Genomic DNA, 21,126 nt, shown 5'->3' on the forward strand with positions numbered 1-21,126 from the left:
TGTGGCATGAGGCCTGCCTTAGGGTCAGCTTGGAGCACCTCTGTAGGCACAGCCTGGACTGTTCCCAAGTGCAGCTGTGGGCCCACGAACCAGCACAGGTGCTCCTTCTCCAACCACCACTTTTCTCGGCATTTGCTGCTGGGTCTGCTGTGGGCCCACCAATGTGGCTCCTGGATGTTTTGTTCTCTTTGGTTTGCTAAAATAAATTCTAGTTCTTATACTGCTGCCTGCCAGCCAGGTCCCAGGTGTTTTCAGAGGTTGCTGCTGGGACAGGCCATAGCATCTCGGCTGCTGCTCTTCTCTCTTAGGCCAAGTCCCTTAGGAGATGCCCTCGGCAGCCCATTGTGGGGCAGTAGAAGTCAAAGCCATGTAAAAGTGCCTGTGTCTTTTCTTTCTGGTCAGTTACCATTCCTGCTCTCACACCAGCTGGTCTTGTGCCTGATGGACATTTGTAATCAGTCTCACTGACCTGGCACTCATTATGCACTTCCTGAACCAACAGAACTGTATTACCGAGGAGCACACAGGGCGCTTCTTTAGTCAGCGGATGTGCTTGGTGCTGGGGAGAAACAAGCCAGGGGTGGCTCCTACTTCCTCCTCCCCAACCCCAGGCCTACCTGGAAACTGCAGTGTGGTGTCATGGTGCGCAGCCTGTGCTAGGATGGCCTCTCACCCTGCACCGGTTTTGGGCCAGCCAGGCCACCTCATGGCCTCTTTCAGGTGTTGAAACTGAGCCCTATCAGTCTCCAGAAACCTCCCCCAGGGCTGCCCACTGGCTCCCATGACATGTCCTAGGAGCTCTGTCTGAATCAAGCCTTTTTTTTTTTTTTTTTTTTTTTGAGACGGAGTTTTGCTTTTGTCACTCAGGCTGGAGTGCAATGGCATGATCTCAGCTCACTACAACCTCTGCCTCCCAGGTTCAAGCAATTCTGCCTCAGCCTCCCAAGTAGCTGGGATTATAGGCACCCGGCACCATGCCCAGCTAATTTTTGTATTTTCAGTAGAGATGGGGGTTTTGCCATGTTGGCCAGGCTGGTCTTAAACTCCTGACCTCAGGTGATCCACCTGCCTTGGCCTCCCAGAATGCTGGCTGAATCAAATCTTGATGTTGAGTATCCACCAGGGTGAGGGTGGTGCGGAAAGGAGAAGCCTATTGCCCTGGCCCCAGTGACCCCAAGCCAGCTCCACCTCTGGCACCCTGGGTGGGGCTTCTCCCCTCTTGATCAGCTTGGGCCTGCAGCTTTCCCAGCAGGCACTCTCACTCCTCAATGTCGGTGTCATTACTGGTGGTCAGTCATGGCCGTCAGGACAGGCAGCATTGAGGCCAGGATAAGGCAGCTACTCAGGGCTGCCATGAAGCCCAGGAGAGAAGAGGATGTGTGTGAATTGCTCAACACTGTGGGTTCTGGGGGTGACAGGCAGGCTGGCCCGAGGCCCCGGGAGGGAGAACTGGTCCCACAACCCTGTGAAACAAGGGAGGACCTTATTGCTGTGCTTGCCTGATTACCCTGGGAAGGAGGGACCAAGGGACCAGCCAGAGGCCAGTGGGAGAGGAACCATCAGGGTTTCCCCGGAAGTTATCCTAGTGGGTCCATCTGTGACCCTTGTACTCTGAGGTCACCTAAGCCTCAGAGGTGAGGCACCTGCCCCTGCTTGTGCCAATTGCTGCACAGAGAAGGAGAGGAGGTTCTTGGCCCAGGGATTCCAGACCCATGGCCAGCCTCGTGGCCATGCGATCTCAGCACTAGGCTGCCTGCCACCCTGGTCACGGGAGCCCCATCCCGGCCTCTGAGGAAGGGAACGCAAGACCAGACATACAAGGGAGAAGCTAAAGCAGAACTGAAGGGATGGAAGGCTGCTAAAAGTTATGTTTTCAAAGAACATTTAATCACAGAAACTTTCAAAATATTTCATACATTGAATAGATCCGATCACCAAGCAGTGCATAGAGTAGGATCCTAACTTTGTAAAATATCCATATGTCATATATAAAGAAAGACAAATGTATATGTGCCAAGTAAAAAGACTGGAAGGAATTATGAACAGTGGTTATCTCTGTGATTGATTATGGGTGTTTGTATTCTGGTTTTTGTTATTTTCAAAATTTTCCCCAGCACACAGATAACATTTTCTTACGTGAGAAAAAAATTTTTTTAAAAAGCAGGGGGTGGAGAGCGGCAACTGTTTGCTCAAGACTTTTCAGTAAGGAAAGGAACCTGGGGTAGAAAGCTCCCCCTTCAGCTGCCCATGAGGGCACAGGTGGGCCCCACACTCACTACGGGGCCAGGGCAGGGCCGCACACCTGCCACTTCCTCAGCAGAGACCCTAGCGCGTGGGTCACTGCTGGCCCAGACTCCTTTCACGAGCAGGCGAGGGTGCAGGGCCGCACCTCATCCAAGAGAGGATCACGTTTAGGTTTTTGATGAAAAGCACAGCTCTCAGGTAAATACAGCAGCACCTCTAAGCATATTCTGGGAGGAGTGGGTTTTATGAGGAAGGCACACAAGGAACGCCCAAATTTGCAAGTCCCTTTAAAATGAGCCTGCTCAGAATTGCTGTTTATTCCACAGGTCTGCCAGGCATGGCACTAAGTGTCCCATGGCACATTTGGCCCTCATGGAGGCCTCAAAAGGGCAGGACCAGCACGCTCTTCTACGGAGGAAGGAACGGGCACAGCAGGTACGTGATGTGGTCAAATTAACAAGAGGCAGAGGCCGGGTAGGTGGCTCACGCCTGTAATCCTAGCACTTTGGGAGGCTGAGGCAGGAGGATTGCTTGAGCTCAGGAGTTCAAGACTGGCCTGGGCAAAGTTTAAGACCGGCCTGGGCAACATAGTGAGACCTGGTTTCTATAAAAAATATAAAAATTAGCTGGGTATGGTGGCGTGTGCCTGTCATCCCAGCAACTCGGGCTGAGGTGGGAGGATTGCTTGAGCCCAGCAGGTTGAGGCTGCAGTGAGCCATGACACTGCCACTGCACTCCAGCCTGGGCGACAAAGCAAGACCATGTATGTCTTAAAAAAAAAAAAAAAAAAAAAAAAAAAAGGCAGCCAGGACCTGATGCCAGGTCGACTTGGCTCCAAAACCTGCCCTCTCCTTTTCACAGCCTCCTTTCCTGTGAAATAATAGGGAATTTCTCTAAAGCACATCGCCCGGTCCCTATGTAAAGACAAAGAAACAGGACTTTGCACGCTCACCTGGCATTAGGGCCAGCACTGTGCTGCAGTTGTGAAGATGGCCACTGGGTTGGGGGTTGTTCTGCACCAAATGGCCCCAGACTCCCTGTCAGTGGCTACTTGTTGCAGCCAGTGGGCCTGAGCTGACCACCCTTATTTATGCTCCTGATGTGCAGCCTTGAATGCATCCTGGGCTGTGGGAGGCAACCAGGCCAGAAGATGACCTTGATAGCTGAGCACTGACCCTTCATCAGCTGTGTGTCCTTACGACCTCCTCCCTTTCTGAGGCCTTCTGTATGTGATGTCATTTGGTGGGTGGCTAAAGTTGCTAGAAGTCTGGCCACCAGGAAGGCCACGACTGTCACACTTTGTGCTTTGCTGCGTAAAAAGGGAGTCTCATCATGATCCTCAGGCCTGCTGTGCACACCTGATGGGCATAGCAGCGTTTGCGTCTTGAAAACATTCATTTCACAAACTCCTAGCACACCCAAACCATGCCAGGTTACACACTGGGCACTGAAGAGACCACACATTTGTCAGTTTCCAAAACTCTACTGCCCAGTATTGGAAGAAGAGAGCTGTTAAATCAGGTCCTGCAATGGCAGATAGGCCCCAAGTCCTATGGCAGCAGGGGGCTCAGGCCATGTCTCAAGCTCTGAGAGAAGGTCATGGGGGCAGATGGGTTCTCTGGGTTGGAAGAGCCTTTGGAATTAAAGAGTCCTACGTCCTCATGTTGCAGATGAGAAACTGAAGCGTGAATAAGAAAGGGGACTTGTCCTGACACCAAGTCAGTGGCTGAGTTGGAACCAGAATACCTGTCTCCTAACACTCAGGCCATTGCCTCTTCCAATCTCTGCTAGCTGAGCTTGAAGCCTTAGACTAGTGGGGAACTCACCATCTTCCAGACAGCCTGGGCCCACCCTTTATGTACATGAGAGGGTCTCTTCCTCTGCGCTTGCACATGGAGGCCCTCCCTGGTCCAGGTGGAGGGGCTGCTGTCCCGCAGCAGCGTGGCCCCAGCCTCCACCCCTGCTGCTGGACCAGCTCTCCCCAGGCCCCTCCCTGGGGGTGCAGCACGTGAACTCCAGAGAGGCGCATCCTTGGGCCCATGGGGAGGTGGAACCACTCTGCCAGGCTGTGCCTGTGGATGGGGCGGGCCCAGGATCTGCTTTTAATGACACGGTTTGGGCAGCTGGACTCTGTCTGTTCCAGCAGGTAAATTACAGGCTTAGCAAGTCAGAAATCAAATAAACACTCCAACTCCCAGTGGCTGCTCCAAGGAGAACAGCGGTTTCCGGGAACAGTGGAGGCCGAGACAAACCTCCCCACCCAACTCAGCCTAATTACTGCCTGTCACTCCCTGGGACAGGGACCTTTTCTTTGACTCACAGACCCAAGACACAGGACAGCGCTGGTGGGCACCCAGGGTGACGCCAATTTTGGTGGCCAGCTTGTTCATAACTCCTAGACACAAGCAAACACTGGCAGTCCCCACCCTTGCCCCATGCCTGGCCGGAGACTGCCAGTCACCCTGCTTTGGATGGAATGGATTGCTCCGCAGTGGGGCAGGAGGGGGAACTGAGGTCTTATTGACAATGCCTGGTGGTGGCTGTCTGCAGTTCTGTGCTGAGGCCTGGAGGCCCTGTCCTGGTTCCGTGGGAAAGGTACGTAGGTTGATTACTGACATGAGCCATGGGCAAGGGGAGTAGGCTGCGGGGGCATTTGCTCTGTGCCAGCCTACACTACATGTTGGAGCTGCTGGTCTTGCCTCTGTCTCAGTGCTGAGCCCCAAATGGGTCAGCATGGTAGAGATGGTGGAGGGAACTGGAAGCCCCCAGGATTCTTTGCTCCTGTGGGAGTCATACCTCTTTCCCAGGCAGGAGAAGGGGCAGGCCCAGGGCAAGGGAATACACATGACATAAAATATCCCCAGTGGCCAGGCACGGTGGCTCATGCCTGTCATCCCAACACTTTGGGAGGCCAGGCGGGTGGATCACCTGAGGTCAGGAGTTCAAGACCAGCCTGGCCGATATGGTGAAACCCCGTCTCTACTAAAAATACAAGAATGAGCTGGGCGTGGTGGTGGGCCCCTGTAATCCCAGCTACTCAGGAGGCTGAGGCACGAGAATTGCTTGAACCTGGGAGGCAGAGGTTGCAGTGAGCCAGGATTGCACCACTGCACTCCAGCCTGGGTGACAGAGTGAGACTCCGTCTGGAAAAAAAAAAAAAAAAAAAAAAATCCCCAGTGGCTTCGTGGGGGTGTCCAGCTTATTCTTTTTCTTATATGCTAACTAACTGCACCCTGGACCAAATGAGAAGAATCCCAGAACACACTGTGCTGAGAACATGAGCGTGTCCAATTTTGCCCAGAAATGGCCAGTGTTGTACCTGGGAAGAGGCAGAGCCCTCCTCCTCACACCTAAACCCTCTGGTGAATGGAGAAAAGCTCGGGTCAGCCAACCTCAGACCATCCGGGGCCAGCCACAGTCTGACAGGTCCTAAGATAGGACTTCTGTGCTGACTCCAGACAGTGCAGTCAGCACAGGCTCTGAGGCTGCTGTGTGCCTTAGGCCACCAAAGTGTCGGGCAGAGTGACAGCCACAAACCCCAGGGGAGGGGCACAGAGGTACCGAGAAAGGACCAGAAGCCTGACAGGAAGCAGGCACAGAGAGTGAGGGCCCCTGACACTCCTGCTTGAGCTGTGACAGCATTTAAGGGTTTTCTGCCTCTGCAGGGCCCGATCCAGATGAGAAGGGTGGCTGCAGTAGGGCTGGGCGGGCTGACTCAGTGGCAGCCGCAGGCCTTGACCACCATGTTGCGGTGCTTGCGCAGGATGACGTTGTTGCTGCTGTCATAGTAGAGCACAGAGGTGGCGCTCAGCTTGGTGGGTGCACAGCACGCCTTGGGGACTGCGTCTGGCTTCATCAGGTGCACCTGGCCAGGAAGGGAGCACAGGCAGGGGCATGAGGCCAGTGGCCTCCTCTGAGGACCCACCCAGCCCCGCCCCAGCTCCACCTGCTCCCTGCCCTGGCCATCTCCAAGCCACATGGGAGCAGCACAATAATAAGAATTATTAACAGGAATAAGAGCAGCCCTGAGAGCTCTGGGAGCGGGAGCTGTGGTGGCCCACAGTGCCCAGGGAGGGATACATGGCAGCCCCAGGGTGTGGGGCAGGTGGGCAGGGCACTAATGAGGGGGCCTCGAGTCCCAGGCCAAGGGCTCAGACTTCCTCCTGGGGATAATGGGAAGGAGAACCTCATGGCCAGGTTTGTGCCCTTAGTGAGGTCCCCAAGGGGGAACCTGGAAGGACCACTGTCTTCTTTTGGCCCTTCAGACCCCCCCAGAGGCTCTGCCTCCCCACACCCTGGCCTCCCTCCCCAGGCTCTGGGAGGCCAGGCCTCGGCCCCTCTCCTGTGCTGCTCCTTCCCCCAGAGGACTGCATCCGCCCTCAGCACTTCAAGGCCCTGCATGTGCCCGCACCTCTCCACTCCCCTGGCTCAGCTTGGACCTCTCTTCTGAACTCCAGACTTGCGGATCCTGCTCCCCTTCCCACTTCTGCACTTGAGGGTCTAATGAGGCCTCAGTGGAACATAGAATTCCTCCCGCCCTGACATCATAGCTCCCGCCTGGGAGGCCTCCTGGATGACTCCTTTCGCCTCCTCCCTTCCCCAAGAGCAGCCCCTGGCTCAACCTCCACCTCCGTGCTGCCTCGGACCACCTGCCCGGTCGAGCTGCCATCACCTGCCAGGTGACCACAGCAGCCCTCACTCATCCCCTGCTCCTCTGCCTTCCACTCCCCCCACCATCAGCCTCCCCAAGCCAGAAAGGTCCTTCTGGAGGGTGACGCAGACCAGGACACTGCTTTGCTGAAGACCCCTGACAGCCTCTAGGGTTGCTTGGAATAAAATCCACCCTCCTTCCCAGGGAACCCCAGGCCCTAGGGGAGCTGGCCTGGCTCACCCCAGCATCACCTCCCTCCACTCTCCTCCCCTTCACTGCACCCAGCCCCTCCTCCTGCTGGCCCTGAACTTAGGGCCAGCTTGCTCCTGTCTTAGGGCCTTGCACTTGCTCCTTCTGGAACATTCCTCCTCCAGCTGCTGACGTGCCCCCCCCTTGTGTGGAGAGGCTGGGCCCAGTCTCACTCCACTGATGGCACGGCTGCTCTGCTCTTCCTCACAGGAGGTGTCAACTCCACGGTTGGTTTGCTTCTGTGCCCACCGACAGCCTCCCCTAGAGCACAGTGCCTGTTTGCTGCCCTGCAGGCTGTGAGCACTCACTTTAGTTGAGCCCCTGAGGGGCAGGGGCAAGGGCAGAGGAGATGGAGTCCGGGAGCTGCAGGTGCAGTCACCTTCCCATGTACCTCCCACACATGCAGCTGTGAGAACCACACAGCATAAAGGGTGGCTGGGCCAGGCCACCCCACGCGTCCTCATCACCCCTGGGCCTTTCCAAGGAGATGGCTCCAGGTGTCCAGCAAACACCATTTGACTACCCAGAAAGGAAGCATTATCATAGGCTCAGAGCAGCTTTTGGTAATTTCTTTCCTCTCACACCAAGGCATTGTGTGCGCACGTGTGTGTGTGTGTGTGTGTGTTTTAATTTTTATTTTAGAGACAGGGTTTTGCTGTGTTGCTCAGGCTTGTCTTGAACTTCTGGGCTCGTGTGCTGCGATTACAGGGTGAGCCACTGCGCCTGATCAAGGCATCACCATTGAACCTCCTAAGAGGAAAACATAAGGCTGTGCAATACCAGGAACTGGGATTCTAGGTAAAAAGTTCTAGAAGGAAGCCTCGGTGCCAGAATCCGCAAACACACAGAGCACTCAGTGGTGAGCAGCACCAGTGATCCCATCAGAAGCCTGCTTTTGTCCTTTAAGGTTGCCCCAGACACCAAGGCATCAAAAGCCAGGGGATCCAGAGAAAACACAGACAGCCAAGAGAGAAACTGCGGGAAAAGCCAAAAGGTTGAGAGCCACACCATCTAGAAGCTTCCTGCCTGCGGTGCGGCACAGGTGGGTGAGTGCACACGCACACCCCACACACTGTGCGCACATATCACGGGCGGTCAGACTTGCCAGCGTACTCGGGGGCCCGTGTGTTAAGATCACACAGCCCCCACACAGTGTACACATCTGTTTCATGTGCTGTGCCTCTGAGCGCCGCACGCAGGTGTGTAAGTGTCCCACAGGAGTTTGTTTGGTGCATAGAACAGGCACGCATATGCGACTGTTCACGTGTGTCTGTGTTTGGGTGTGGGTCTATGTGTCGTAGTGTGGCTGTATGAGGACCAGTTCCTGCAGAGCTGTGGGAAGTTAGCGACGTTACTGACTCTGTGCAGACAAAGCCCCTGAGACGTGGAGCAGGTGGCCTCACTGCCCTCCCGGCTGGCTGGACCAGACCCCTCTCTGCAGGGCCTCCCACCCCAGGGGGCTGGGCAGGATGGGCACGGTACTGACCAGGGACTGCAGGATGGCGTGGTTGGTGGCGTTCATGCAGGAGTCCAGCGGGAAGGAGCACTCCCCCTCACAGTAATAGGCTGAGTAGCCTTGGGGGGCGATGACCCAGTCCTGGGGGGCAAGGGAGAAGGTGAGTCCCATCCATGTGCTCCTCCCTGAGCCTCAGGGCCCAAACCCATCCTCCAGCCCTGCAGGGCCGTCTCCCCCAAGAGGCTTGAATCCACCCAGGAACCCCCGGCAGAAAAGGCTGGGCAGGAGCTCAGGCCCAACATCCCCCATCTTCACTTTGTGTCCCCTCCCCAGCCGGCCCTCCCCAGCCGGCCCTCCCCTGCCCACGCCTCCCAGAGCTGCAGTCGCAGCCGATGCGGGGAGGTCTCAGTTACCCTGCGGCAATGCTGACAGCTTAGTTGGTTGATTCAGTCGTCTTCATTTTCATGGTTTTAAAAAAAAGAAAAAACACAACAACAACAACAACAAAACCCTTTCTCACCATATTCTCACTTTAGAAAACTTGGAAAACACAGAAGAAAAAAATACATAAGAAAATTGAAGTCACCCATGATTCTATGTCCTCCCTATAGATTCACTTCTGATCTACAGGTGGTGATTGTCATTTCAGAAACAAGGAGAGTCAGCAATTACCAGCCAGCCGAGGTCCTGGAAGCTGACGTAGAGCTCGTGCCGACGGCAGACCTGCCGGCCGTGGGAGCCGTGGACGTCATCTGCAGGGACAGAAGGGGCAAGGTCTTTTCTGGGGTTCCTGCTGTGTGCAGCTACTATGGGGTACCAGGGTGGGGGATGCCCTGATGAGCACATTTGTCAAATAAATGAATGACAGGAAACCATTTGGTCTCATAAAGCCCATCCCTGGAACTCTGCTTGTACCATGACCCAGCTCAGAAGCCTGCCATGGCTCCCAATGGCTAGAGTGACACTGTGCCCAGTCCTCCCCTGTCCTTCAGCCTATGAGTGTCTTTATGCTCCAGTAAACAGCCCAGCAGGACCCTCGGCCATCCTGTGCCTCCTCTCTGGAGACCCCTGTGACTCCAGCCCACCCTCTCCTGCCACACCCATTCCTCAGGTTCAAGTGGATCATGACCAGGCCAGTCAAGGGCCGACTCCCTGGGAAGGAGGGCACGGGGTTGGGTCAGGCCTGTCCCTGATCCTGAAGGGCTTGGCCCAGTTGGGGAGAAAACTCGCATAAGCAACCGAGGATCCCGCAGGGTGCCCAGGCACAACCGCAGGTCATGAGGGGCTGCGGCTCCCAGGGAAGGGGCAGCTGATTCTGAAGGAGGCTCCTGAGAAAGACCTGGAGGAGCAAGGGGGAGAGAGGGAGACTTCTGGGCAGCAGGGACAGCCAGGACGGCCTCTGGAGTGCCGGTCACCAGGGTGCATCAGGGCAAAGATGGTGTCAGGAAAGGTGGCTGGAGAGTGGCCGTCAGCTTGAACCGACCTGAGCCTGAGGGCTCTGGGCCACCACTTGGTTCTCACCCTGCCTTTCTCAGCCAGAAGCCCACAGGGCCTTGGCCCCAGCCTGCCCGACCCTCACCAAAGATCCCTGGGAGTCGGTTGGCCTGCGGCAGCTCGTTGGTTTTCTTCGGCTGCCTCCTCCTCAGTGGCCTCACTGCCCGAGGGGTACGGATGGGACTCGGACTGGCCCTGAAGAAAGTGACCACGAAAGGCTGTTGGGAGCGCGGGGCCCGTTGACCCAGCAGGCCGGCCAGGCCAGGATCCACGCTGTGCCCTGAGACAGAAAGGAGAGAGGGGTCACTCACGGGCAGTGGCCCTGCAGCAGACACAGCAGCGGTCTCTCTGCCGGGGCCTGGGCAGGTCCAGGAGCGTGGAGGCTGAGGACCCAAGGGGTCCTGCTGAGCCTCAGTTTCCACCTCTGAAGCCCGGAGTCCTTGGTCCAGCCCCAGCCAGTCCACATCTCTCCTGGGCACAGATTTGGAGGAGGTGTGGGGGTTGAGGGCCTCAGTGAACTGCAGGCGGTGTTATTAGTGACAGCTGTGTCACAGGCATTTGTGAAGTGTTTTACAAGTTGGAAGATTTTTCCCATGGATCACCTCACTGGGTCCTTACAGTAACCCTGCAGCTCCTACTTCACAGGAGACCCAGAGTCCTACTGCCAGTGACTCCGAGAACCAGCGCTCCCACCTTGGTCCAAGGACCCCGAGGCCTGTGTTCTGTCTTCTGTCCTGCACTTTCTGGGGTGTGAATGTCAAATTTATCACCGAGACAGCTCATGGCAGCATCTGCCAGGTTGAGCGAGTGCTTGTTCTGCTGGGCACAGCCCAAGAGCAGGGCATTGTCTCCCTGATGCCCACAAGGGAGATGCCAGGCAGAGCAGAGACATTGGAACCAAGTCCCAGAGCCCAAGTTCTTATGCACGAGCTGGGTTTATGGACAGAAAAGAAAGAAAGAAAAGGCTGAAGCAGAGATCTGACTTGGGCCTCAGCCCCAGGAGGAGTGAAGCCTGTAAACGGGATTGTCCCCCACAGCCGCTTCCAGACTGAGGATGCCACTGAAAACATAATAACTAACCCTGGAGATGCCAAGCCTCACCAATAAAACTGTGTGTCATCCTGTACTTGTTTGGATTTCAATAACCCTTCTATTGTAAAAGCAGTTAACCATGATAAAGTTTTGAGAAAAAATACCATTTTAAAGCCCCTCCAACTCCCATACATTTTCATTTTACTGGGCTATTCTGTCCATTTAAGTTTTACACAGCTGTCAGCCCAGCAAAGAAGTCCTCGGTTTTTTTCCCAGCTTTTCAAGTAGCCAGGTATGGTGGCTCACACCTGTAATCCCAGCACTTTGGGAAGGTGAGGCTGGAGGATGGCTTCAGCCCTGGAGTTCAAGACTAGCTTGGGAAACATAGTGAGACCCCATCTCTACTAAAAATAAAAAAATTAGCTGGGTGTGGTGGCACATGCCTGTGGTCTCAGCTACTTGGGAGGCTGAGGCAGGAGGATTGTTTGGGCCTGGGAGGCTGAAGTGAGCCATGTTTGCACCACTGCACTCCAGCTTGGGTGACAGCAAGATCCTGTCTCAAAATAAATAAATAAATAAAATGTTTGCTGTTTAAAAAAGTCTCATAAGGGTGGGCGCCGTGGCTCACGCCTGTAATCCTAGCACTTCGGGAGCCCGAGGAGGGCAGATCACTTGAGGTCAGGAGTTTGAGACCAGCCTGGCCGACATGGTACAGAAATTAGCCAGGCGTGGTGGCGTGTGCCTGTAATTCCAGCTACTCGGGAGGCTGAGGCAAGAGAATCGCTTGAACCCAGGAGGCAGAGGTTGCAGTGAGCCGAGATTGCGCCATTGCACTCCAGCCTTGGGGACAAGAGCGAAACTCCATCTCAAAAAAAAAAAGTCTCTAAAATAAACATTTCAAATGTATAAAATCCCTTGGAGCAGTACACCATAATTTACTTGATATTGGCTCATCATCAGATACGTAGGTTACTTCCTGGATTTCACGATAAAGGTGGGAGTGCAACAGAGCCTCTTCACTCCATGCATGGGTGAAATTTCCTGATACTGAATTGCAGAAGCATGATTACCAGCTCATTGTCTTGTCTCTTTAAACAGTGCCAGTTGTTCAGTTTACACAAAAGCACATTTCACCTCCACTTTACAAGCACAGAAGTACACACGTATGTACACACATGCATATATGTGGATCTGTATAAACAGATGCACATACGCTTAGACAGACATCACACATACAGATGTATTTATTCCTACGTAGTTCTCCAGTACACCTTACAGGTCAAGGACACTGCCTGCCCCACCCTCAGTCCCACTCAAAGGTCAGCCCTTAAGCAGCTGTGCCTCAGCCCTGGTGTCCCTTGGCCACTTGATTGAACAACCAGTGAATCCAGAGACCAACCTTTGACCTGTGACATCATCTGCCACAAACAAATGCACTGGCAGGAGAGGCTCCCTCCCTCTCACGAGCATGGACAAGAGCTGCTGAGACAGGGAAGCTGTGAGCTGCAGATGCTAACATGGGAAGGAGGCCCAGAGAGAATCCACTGGGCAGGGCTTGAGTCACGGTGAGTCAAGGTTATGGGGAAGCAGCAGAAATACAAGGAACAGAGCTGGGGCACAGAGGAAAAGACAAGTGAGGTCACAACGGGGAGAGAACAGAGCAGCCTGAGTGGGGTGGTGATGGTCACCAGCCCGGGCACTGGAGTGTCACTCTGCAGACTGGCTGACACATGGGGACTGCCTGGGGCCCAGGGCAGCCCTCCTGGCTCCACTTGCAGCTCTGTCCTGTGACTCCCTGGGGAGCCCTGCCTGCCATGGGGCCTGGGAGGCCATCAGTCCTGCAGGCTTTCCTCACTATTTGCTTCTGTGCAGCTGTGTTCAAGGGTCTTATGGGGGGTCTCCCAGACACAGGATAGAATGTCGCATTAGATCAGTTACACCACAGACCCTCACAGAGCCCCTCTGAGCCAGGCCTGGCTTGGGTGCTGGGAACCCCTCTGTAGGTCTCACAGGCCAGGCGAGCCTGACTAGGGAACCTTGGAAGCAGCTAATCCCAGGTTCCCATTTTACAGAAGCAGAAACTAAGGCCCAGAGAGAGCAGCAACTGTCCAAGGTCCCAGAGCAAGGTGGGTTGGAGCCAGGATTGTCATATACTTTTCCAGCAAACTGCAGGGCCCAGCTGGATGTGGCTGGGCAAGATGGGGGGTGGTGAAGGGGACTAACAGTGGGTCTCGGTTCAGAGCCCTGCATCTGGCAGGCCTGGAGAAGCTCCCCCATCCCCAGCCCTCTCCTTCCAGAGCCTCCCTTCTCCATCAGCTCTGCTTCTTACCCACCCATTCTTAGGCAGGACTCCCTGGCTCCAGCTGGCTGCAGGGAAGGCCAAGCAGTCAAGGTGGGGGACTCTCAGGCTGCCCAGCTGTGGGCAGGCCCCTTCCAGAAAGGCGGAGTTGGAGGCCCAGAGGGTCACTTGTCCGCTTCTAGATACCTCAGCCTTTTGCACACTGCTCCTGGGAAACTGACGCCCAGGGCAAATCAGGTGCCCCTCTCCAGGAGCCCCAAAAGGCACCCCACTGCCCACTAGATGACATTTCATTTCAAGCCCCCAACCCCAGCCATAGTCCCTGGCCCCTTTTCCACACCCCCAGTCTGTGCCCTCCATGAGCGCCAACTCTCCCTGCCCTGCTCTCCTTCCCAGGATCTGGCCTTTCCTGCAGGGTGAGGCTCCAATGGGCCCCTTGGAAAGTCTGTCCTTGACCAGTGAGAACTTACTACTCTGACCACATGCCCCCAATGGCCTGGGAACCCCCAGAGCTACACTTATGCAGTGCATGCACCAGGCCAGGCTTGGTTGTCAACAGCACGTGTGCACGCGTGCATGCACACACACACACACAATCTTAATTTTAGTTTTTGAGACTATAGATTCAGGAGGAAATGCCTCACAGCCTCTTGGGTTACAACGGACCATCACACAAGTGGCCAGTTTGGGCCTCCATCCCAGAGAGGAGGGCCTAAGTGTCTGGTGTGAATGATGCAGGAACAATTCAAATGAAGCTGAGAAAACTCATCTAGTCCCTTGGTTAGGGTTCTAGAACTCCTCCTGTCCTAGGCTGTAGCCTTTGGCCACACACAGATAGAGGAAGCTTCCTGGTGGATTTCAGCACCGGCAGCCTCTCCCCTCTCAGTCTCTCCCATCACCCGGTCCCTTCCCTTGGAGATGGTCCTGCTTTCCTTCTACGGACATCTAGAAGCTTAACATCTCATAGGTCCCAGGAGGAGAGATGTGGGAGGAGGAGGGGAGGCTTCAGGGAAACAAAATTTAACAACAAAGGCCTCAGAAGAAATACCAGATAACGGATAAAAACGTTCAAGAAGGCCGGGTGCAATGGCTCAAGCCTGTACTTTGGGAGGCCAAGGCAGGTGGATCACCTGAGGCCCAGAGTTTGAGACCAGCCTGGCCAATATGGAGAAACCCTATCTCTACTGTTAAAAATATATATATATAAATTAGCTAGGCATGGTGGCACATGCCTGTAATCCCAGCTACTTGAGAGGCTGAGACATGAGAATTGCTTGAACCCAGGAAGCAGGGGTTGCAGTGAGCTGAGACTGGACCACTGTACTCTAGCCTAGGTAACAGAGTGAGATTCTGTCTAAAAAAGAAAAAAAAATTACAGTAAGCTAAGGTTAATTGGCCCAACTCAGTGGCTCATGTCTGTAATCCCAGCACTTTGGGAGGCTGAGGCAAGTGGATCGCTTGAGCTCAAGTGTTCAAGACCAGCCTGGGCAACATGGTGAAACTCCATTTCTATAAATAAATTTAAAAAATAAAAAAAAAATAAGCAGGCATTGTGATGTGCGCCTGTAGTCCCAGCTACTCAGGAGGCTGAGTTAGGATTGCTTGAGCCCAGGAGGCAGAGGTTGCAGTGAGATCACACCATTGCATTCCAGCCTGAGCGACAGAGCCAGACCCTGCCTCAAAAAAAAAAAAAAAAGAAAAAAGAAAGAGAAGGAAAAAGAAAAAACAAGCTCGTGAAGATAGCATGTCTTCCAATCACAAACTCACATCTTTGCTCGCCTATTTCTCACTGCAGTAGTAAAATGTCCCTTCAGGTGTACTCTGGGTTGAGTGATTTTCTCCCTCGTCAGTTTTTATCTCCATTTCATGGTTCAAGTACGAGGGAGGCGCTTGAATGAAATCTTGCTGTGAATGCGCTGAGCTATGCACGCTCTGTGTAAACATCACAGAGCAAAGCGGACATCCATTCCTCACCACTGCAGACCTGCGCCTTGCAGTGCTCGAGAAACACAGTGAGGAACTGATCTGTTTTCCTGTTGTTTTTAATTAAAGTCGCAGCTCTCTAGAGGAGCACTGTCCACCTAGGGAGGAAAGTAGGAGGCCAGTAGCAAACCCCTCCCAGAGCTGGGGACATGTATTCCCCTGGGGAACCCGGTGGCACCCGCCCTGAGGAGCGCACCACCCCGCCCAGATCCAGGTCCCGTCAGGGTGCCACCTGCTGCATGGGCCTGAGGTTCGGGGACACAGCAAAGGCACACCCCGTGCTCTTTTTGATGTCGTCCACCGTCAGGCCCTCCCAGAGCTCCCTCAGCGTCAGCCCTTTCTTCCTGTGCACGTCAAACACGGCCTTCTCGGTGATGATGCGGTCCACGCACCGCTTCCCGGTCAGCGGCATGGTGCATTTCTCCATGATCTTGGGGGTGTTGTCCTTTGTGCAGTGCTGCATGGTGACCACCACTCTGGTCTTCTGACTGGACACCAAGTCCATGGCACCGCCCATGCCTTTCACCTTCTTGCCAGGGATCATCCAGTTCGCCAGGTCGCCGTATTTGGAAACCTGCATGGCTCCAAGCATGGTTAGTTGGATGTGTCCCCCTCGGATCATGGCGAAGGAGTCGTCGCTGGCGAAGAAGCAGCCCCCGGGAAGCACCGTGACCGTCTGCTTGCCTGCATTGATGAGGTCGGCATCCACCTCATCTTCCGTGGGAAACGGGCCCAGGCCCAGGATCCCGTTCTCACTGTGAAGATGGACAGTCATGCTGGGACTGATGAAGTTGCTGGCCAGCAGGGGGATGCCTATGCCCAGATTGGCGTACATGCCGTCCTCAAATTCCAGAGCTGCGCGTCTGATGATGCGCGTCCTGGCGTCCTCTTCCTTTCCAGCGTCTCCATCTTCCTCTTTCCGGATCGTTAAGCGCTCAATTCGTTTCTCGTATTTCTGCCCCTTTATCACGCGATCTACATAAATGTTAGGAACGTGGATGTCTTCTGGGGGGAAAGCCCCCACGTCCACGATCTCTTCCACCTCCACCGCCGTGACGTCTGCAGCTTTGCACATGGGCACGTTGAAATTGCGGGCGCTTCTCCTGAAGACCACGTTTCCTGCCCGGTCGGCCTTCCACCCTTTCACCAGGGCGAAGTCTGCCCGGATGGCGCGCTCCAAAAGGAAGTGGTCGCCGTTGAACTCCCTCACCTCTCGGGGCTGGCTCATGAGCGCCAGGTGGCCGTCCGGGGTGTAGCGGATGGGGGCGCCCCCTTCCTGGACCAGGGTCCCGTAGCCCGTGGGGGTGTAGAAGGCGGGCACCCCGGCGCCCCCCGCGCGGATGCGCTCGGCCAGGGTGCCCTGGGGCGTGAGCTCCAGCTCCAGCTCTCCTGCCAGGTACTGGCTCTCGCACAGGGTGTTCTCGCCCACGTAGGAACAGACGATGCGACGGACCTGCCTGGTGGCCAGCAGGAGGCCCAGGCCGAAGTCCTCCACGCCCACGTTGCTGCTGACCACCTGCAGGTCTTTCACGCGGGTCCTGAGCAGCGCGGCGATCAGGTTCTCGGGGATCCCGCAGAGCCCGAAGCCCCCGATCATGACGGTCGCCCCGTCAGAGATGTCCTTCACCATCTCCACCGGGTCCGCGTAGAACTTGGCACGGGGCCGGGGACTGGTGGTAAAGCAGCGGGCGCAGCCCTGGGACAGCGCGAGCCCTGAGCCGCCGGCGGGGACCCCGCGCCCGAGCACCGACGCCAGGAGCCGCAGCGCTGCCATAGTCGGCCCGGGTCGGAGGCCAGGACAGGCGGTGTGAGCCCTGCGTGCACCTCGGGCCGCGCGTCACAGAGCAGGGCGGACGCCCGCGCCCTGACGCACTCCCTCCCAGCAGGTCTCCCCGGCCAGGCGCAGGCTCTAGGCCAGGCCCGCGACCCGCAACAGGGAGGGGGCCGGCTCCGCCCTGGGCTGGGGGCCCCCGAGTCAGTCCTCCGTGTCCAGCGCATAGGCCCGGGCGCAGGACAGAGCTGAGGTCAGGCTCCGCGAGAAGGGCACAGGCTAGGTCCCCTCCTGCCCCAGTGGAGCCTCAGACACAAACTCCAACCACCCCGCCCAAGCTTCCCCCCAGCTTCCCCAGCTCATTAAAGACACCAAGTGTCCAATGAGCAGGCGCCGCTGGGTGACACCGACGCTCATGAACACCTTCACTGGGCATCACTCTGTGCCAAGCACCCTCCTTTAATCCTGTGACAACCCGGAGAGTGAGTGCCTGCCCCACTACAGCCCCCCAGAGCTCAGGTTCACCCCTCACTGCGACAGTGGGGACACTATCCCTCACCTCCATCAGGAAGGGTCCCTGCTCTGAAGAGGCCCCCAGTCTTGTCCTCTGCATCCCCCCGCCCTCTCCACCTCCCCCACTCCAGCTCCCTGCTCCAACTTGTGCGGAATTTTGCAGTTTTCTTCCCTCTGCACAGAATCACTGCATCACCACAGCAGCGTGCAGGGGGCTCCTCACCTGGAAAGGACCTGCCTTGTCCCGGGTTCTCTCCAGCCCCAGCCCATGTCTCTGCTCCCCTTCCCCAGCAAAGGTTCTGGAAAGAGCTGTCTCCTGCCTCCACTGCCTGTCTCCCTCCACCTCCTCAGTCAGACCCACACTCCACGGATATTTGGGTCATCAACAACCTCTGTGATGGCAAAACCCTTGGTCACTTCTCTGTTCTTGCCTTCAGTGCCCACAGCAGTACACAAATGACAAACCCTTGCTTCTGGAAACACTTTACTCTGGCGTCTGGGTCACCTCATCCTCCAGGTGTCCTGCTCCCTCCCTGGCTGGTCTCTGTGGGCTCTCTGTGGCCCCTCCTTGTGAGGTCTCTGGATGTTGGAGGTCCCAGGGCTCTGGGCCAGGCCCTCTTTCTTCTCCATCACTACCCTCCTTCCCTAGATGACCTGGTCCCATCCCATGCTTTAAATCCACTTACATGCCAGCACCTCCCTCGCCTGGGTCTTCACGCTCACCGGTCCCTGTAATGGCATTTCCATGAGGACCAGTGATCTCAGTAACATCCCAGGGGGGTCAGTAATATTCCAGCCAAAAGAGAACCCTTGGCCACCCACCTCAAACCTGCCCTTCATCTATCTTTTCCCCCAAAAGAAAAATCTATTGAAAAAAATCCACTGGCTCCAACCACACATCATTCAGGCTTCCTCCTGTTCCCTCACCTCCTCACCAGCTATAAGCATGTCCTGACACTGAAATCGACTCATCTTTCTCCATCTCCACTGCTACCAACAAGTCGCTCACAGCGCCCACCTGGACCACTGTGGGGCCCCCACACGTCTCTCTGACTTCACTCTTGTCCATCTCAGTCTGCTCTCTCCACTGAAGTCAGGGGGTTCTTTATTTTATGCATATATTAAGTTTTAATTTTACAACAGTTGATAGTTACATAAAACTTTGTAAAGATAGTACAGAGGCTAAGGTGGGAGGATCGCTCGTGCCCAGGAGTTGGAGGTTACCGTCAGCTGTGATTGTGCCACTGCACTCCAGCCTGAGCAACAGAGCCAAACCCTGTCTCAAAGAAAAAAAACTACACAAGGAGTTCCCATACACCTGGACCCAGTTTCCTCTGGGAAATGCTAATATTTTACACTAGTAGGGTACCTTTCTCATAACTAATGAACCAATACTGATACCTTATTAATAAGTAAACACCATGATCGATCGGGATTTCATAACTTCTCCCTAATGCCCTGTTGCTGGTCCAGGACTCAACCCAGGACCCCACATGCACTGAGCTGGTCTTCTTAGGTGCCTCTGGGCTCCTCCAATTTCCCAACCTTCCCTTTTTTTGATGAGCTTGGCGGTTTTGAGAAGCGCTTGTCAGGTATTCTGCGGAAAGCCCTTCTCTTTGGGTTTGTTTGACGGTTTTCTCGTGGCTGGAATGGGGTTTCGGGTTCACAGAGGGGGCCCTCTGAGGCTCAGTGGCCTTCTCCTTCCCTTACACCCAGGGCACATGCTAGCGCCGTGCCGGTCACTGCAGTGAGCCTTCCTCACCTGGCTGAGGCGCTGCGTGTCAGGTCCCCCACGCCCTGTCCACACCGCACTTTCGGGAAGCAAGTCACTGGGTGCAGCCCACGGAAGGGGTGGGGAGCTCTGCTCCACCCCGAGAGGGGGGCATCTCAGAGGGTTCTCTTTTAAAACCTGAATCAGATCCTGTCATCCTCCACTGCTAGTAAATAAAATAAATGACGCTAAGAACCCCAGCACCTGGCCCTGGTTTACCCTGACTCAGAATGGCCCCTGGGACCCCCGCCCTCACCGCTGCTCCATGGCGCCCCCTTGCCGGGCCTCAAACACACCCATCTCGTGCCCACTTTGGCCTCTGTATTCCTACTGCCTGGCATAAAAGAGGCTCTCCCCAGTGTCACCTGTGGAATGAACAAGGGCGTGAATCCCCATCCTGCGGAAGAGAAGACGGGGTCTGGAAAGGTAAGTCCCAGCCAAGGTCACTGAGGCAGGGCACTGCCAAGCTGGGTTTCAAACCCAGCCTCCTGGCCTCAGTGCCTGAGGGTACAGCCACTTCCCCTCCTTCCCTTCCCAGGACAGAAACTCCCAAGGTGGAGGCTGCTCCGTGGGAAGAGCCGCCTGCTTCCTGGGAAGCAGAGGGAGAGGAGGGAGCACCCCTACTAGGCCAGACCTTGTGCCCTGGACCTCAGTGACCCTTGCAGCAGGCACAGCTGGTGAGGCTGGGCACCCGAGGCCACAGGAAGCCGCTACCGCTGCCTGTGCTGGCACAGAGAAGCCCCAGGGGCTGCAGAGCCCCCAGCCTCACCATCCTCAGTCTCCACATAGAGGCGGAGTCCCAGGTCCTTGTGACGCTTCAGCAACCAGCAGTCACTGGCTGCTGTGACATCCAGCACCAGCCAGCCCTCGTCTCCAGCTCGGAGCGTCTGAAGATCCAAAAAGAACAAGTCAGACTCCCTGTGGACATGAAAGAACAATTAACCGGCAGCCGGCACAGCTGCCTCCGTGTCTCCAGGGCCCGCTGGGGGCTGTCACCAGAGCGTCTCCCACCTGACTTCTGGCTGCGCCCCTTCTGAGCCTCATCTCATTGCCTCAGCCCACAGAGGTGTACACATGGGGAAACTGAGGCCCAGTGACCTGTCCAAGTCCCCAAAGCCAGGATGGCAGGGCAGGGACTTGAAGTCAGGATTGTCACTGGGGCTCTTCCCACAGTGCAGGGGGCTCGGGCCAAGCATCTTTCCCATCTTTGAGGGTCTCTTTCGGGTCCTCTGGGAAATGCTCCACCCACCCCCACTCCCTGCTGGGCTGCCTTGACCATGAGACTGTGAGGTGGGGGGTTAGGTGGGGCACCGGGGCCAAGGGGAAGGCACCTGTTGGACTGCTCCTGGACCACCTGGAACATGCTGACGTGGAGGGTCCTGTTGAGCAGGTGGATGCTGGGCACCTTGTAAATCCGGAACTCCGCAGCTGTGACCGCCTCCCCAGCCGGGATCTGGGTCAGGTCAAAGCGGAACTCCTTCCAATGGGGCTCCTGGTGGCCCAGGGCACGGTCTCGCTCCACTAGGAGACAAAGCAGCGCTGGGCTGGCACTCAGAATGGCTCGGGCTCTGGAGGGGGCAGAGCTGGTGTGAGCCACCGCCCCCAGCCACCCACCACTCAAGGTGGAGGGGACCCAGGGACGCCTGGGTGTGGCCGGCTTCAT

At 55.9% G+C, this 21,126-nt stretch overlaps 2 protein-coding genes and 1 long non-coding RNA gene across 3 annotated transcripts in view; 1 reads left to right on the plus strand and 2 right to left on the minus strand.

The window, feature by feature from the left end:
* Positions 1-5,631: 5,631 nt before the first annotated feature.
* Positions 5,632-21,126, minus strand: part of LOC100984543 (bone morphogenetic protein 8A) — a 34,544-nt gene continuing 19,049 nt past the window's right edge. Inside the window, exons 2-7 of the mRNA XM_034961943.4 lie at positions 20,795-20,984; positions 20,233-20,381; positions 10,180-10,374; positions 9,273-9,352; positions 8,631-8,741; positions 5,632-6,109 (exon numbers count right to left, since the gene is read on the minus strand). Of these exons, the coding sequence (XP_034817834.3) occupies positions 5,960-6,109; positions 8,631-8,741; positions 9,273-9,352; positions 10,180-10,374; positions 20,233-20,381; positions 20,795-20,984 (875 nt within the window). The 3' untranslated portion in view covers positions 5,632-5,959. The remainder of the gene's footprint in view (positions 6,110-8,630; positions 8,742-9,272; positions 9,353-10,179; positions 10,375-20,232; positions 20,382-20,794; positions 20,985-21,126) is intronic.
* On the plus strand, positions 6,710-9,264 carry LOC134731239 (uncharacterized). Its single transcript, XR_010113433.1, has 3 exons — positions 6,710-7,942; positions 8,052-8,186; positions 9,250-9,264. It is a non-coding gene; the product is annotated as an uncharacterized LOC134731239 (long non-coding RNA).
* On the minus strand, positions 11,023-17,771 carry LOC100992292 (succinyl-CoA:3-ketoacid coenzyme A transferase 2, mitochondrial). The gene has a single exon (XM_024928487.4). It carries the CDS (start codon positions 17,180-17,182, stop codon positions 15,629-15,631), a length of 1,554 nt encoding a protein of 517 aa, XP_024784255.4. The 5' UTR covers positions 17,183-17,771; the 3' UTR covers positions 11,023-15,628.

Source organism: Pan paniscus, chromosome 1 (genome assembly GCF_029289425.2).
Source record: "Pan paniscus chromosome 1, NHGRI_mPanPan1-v2.0_pri, whole genome shotgun sequence".
In the NCBI taxonomy this organism is placed as follows: Eukaryota; Metazoa; Chordata; class Mammalia; order Primates; family Hominidae; genus Pan; species Pan paniscus.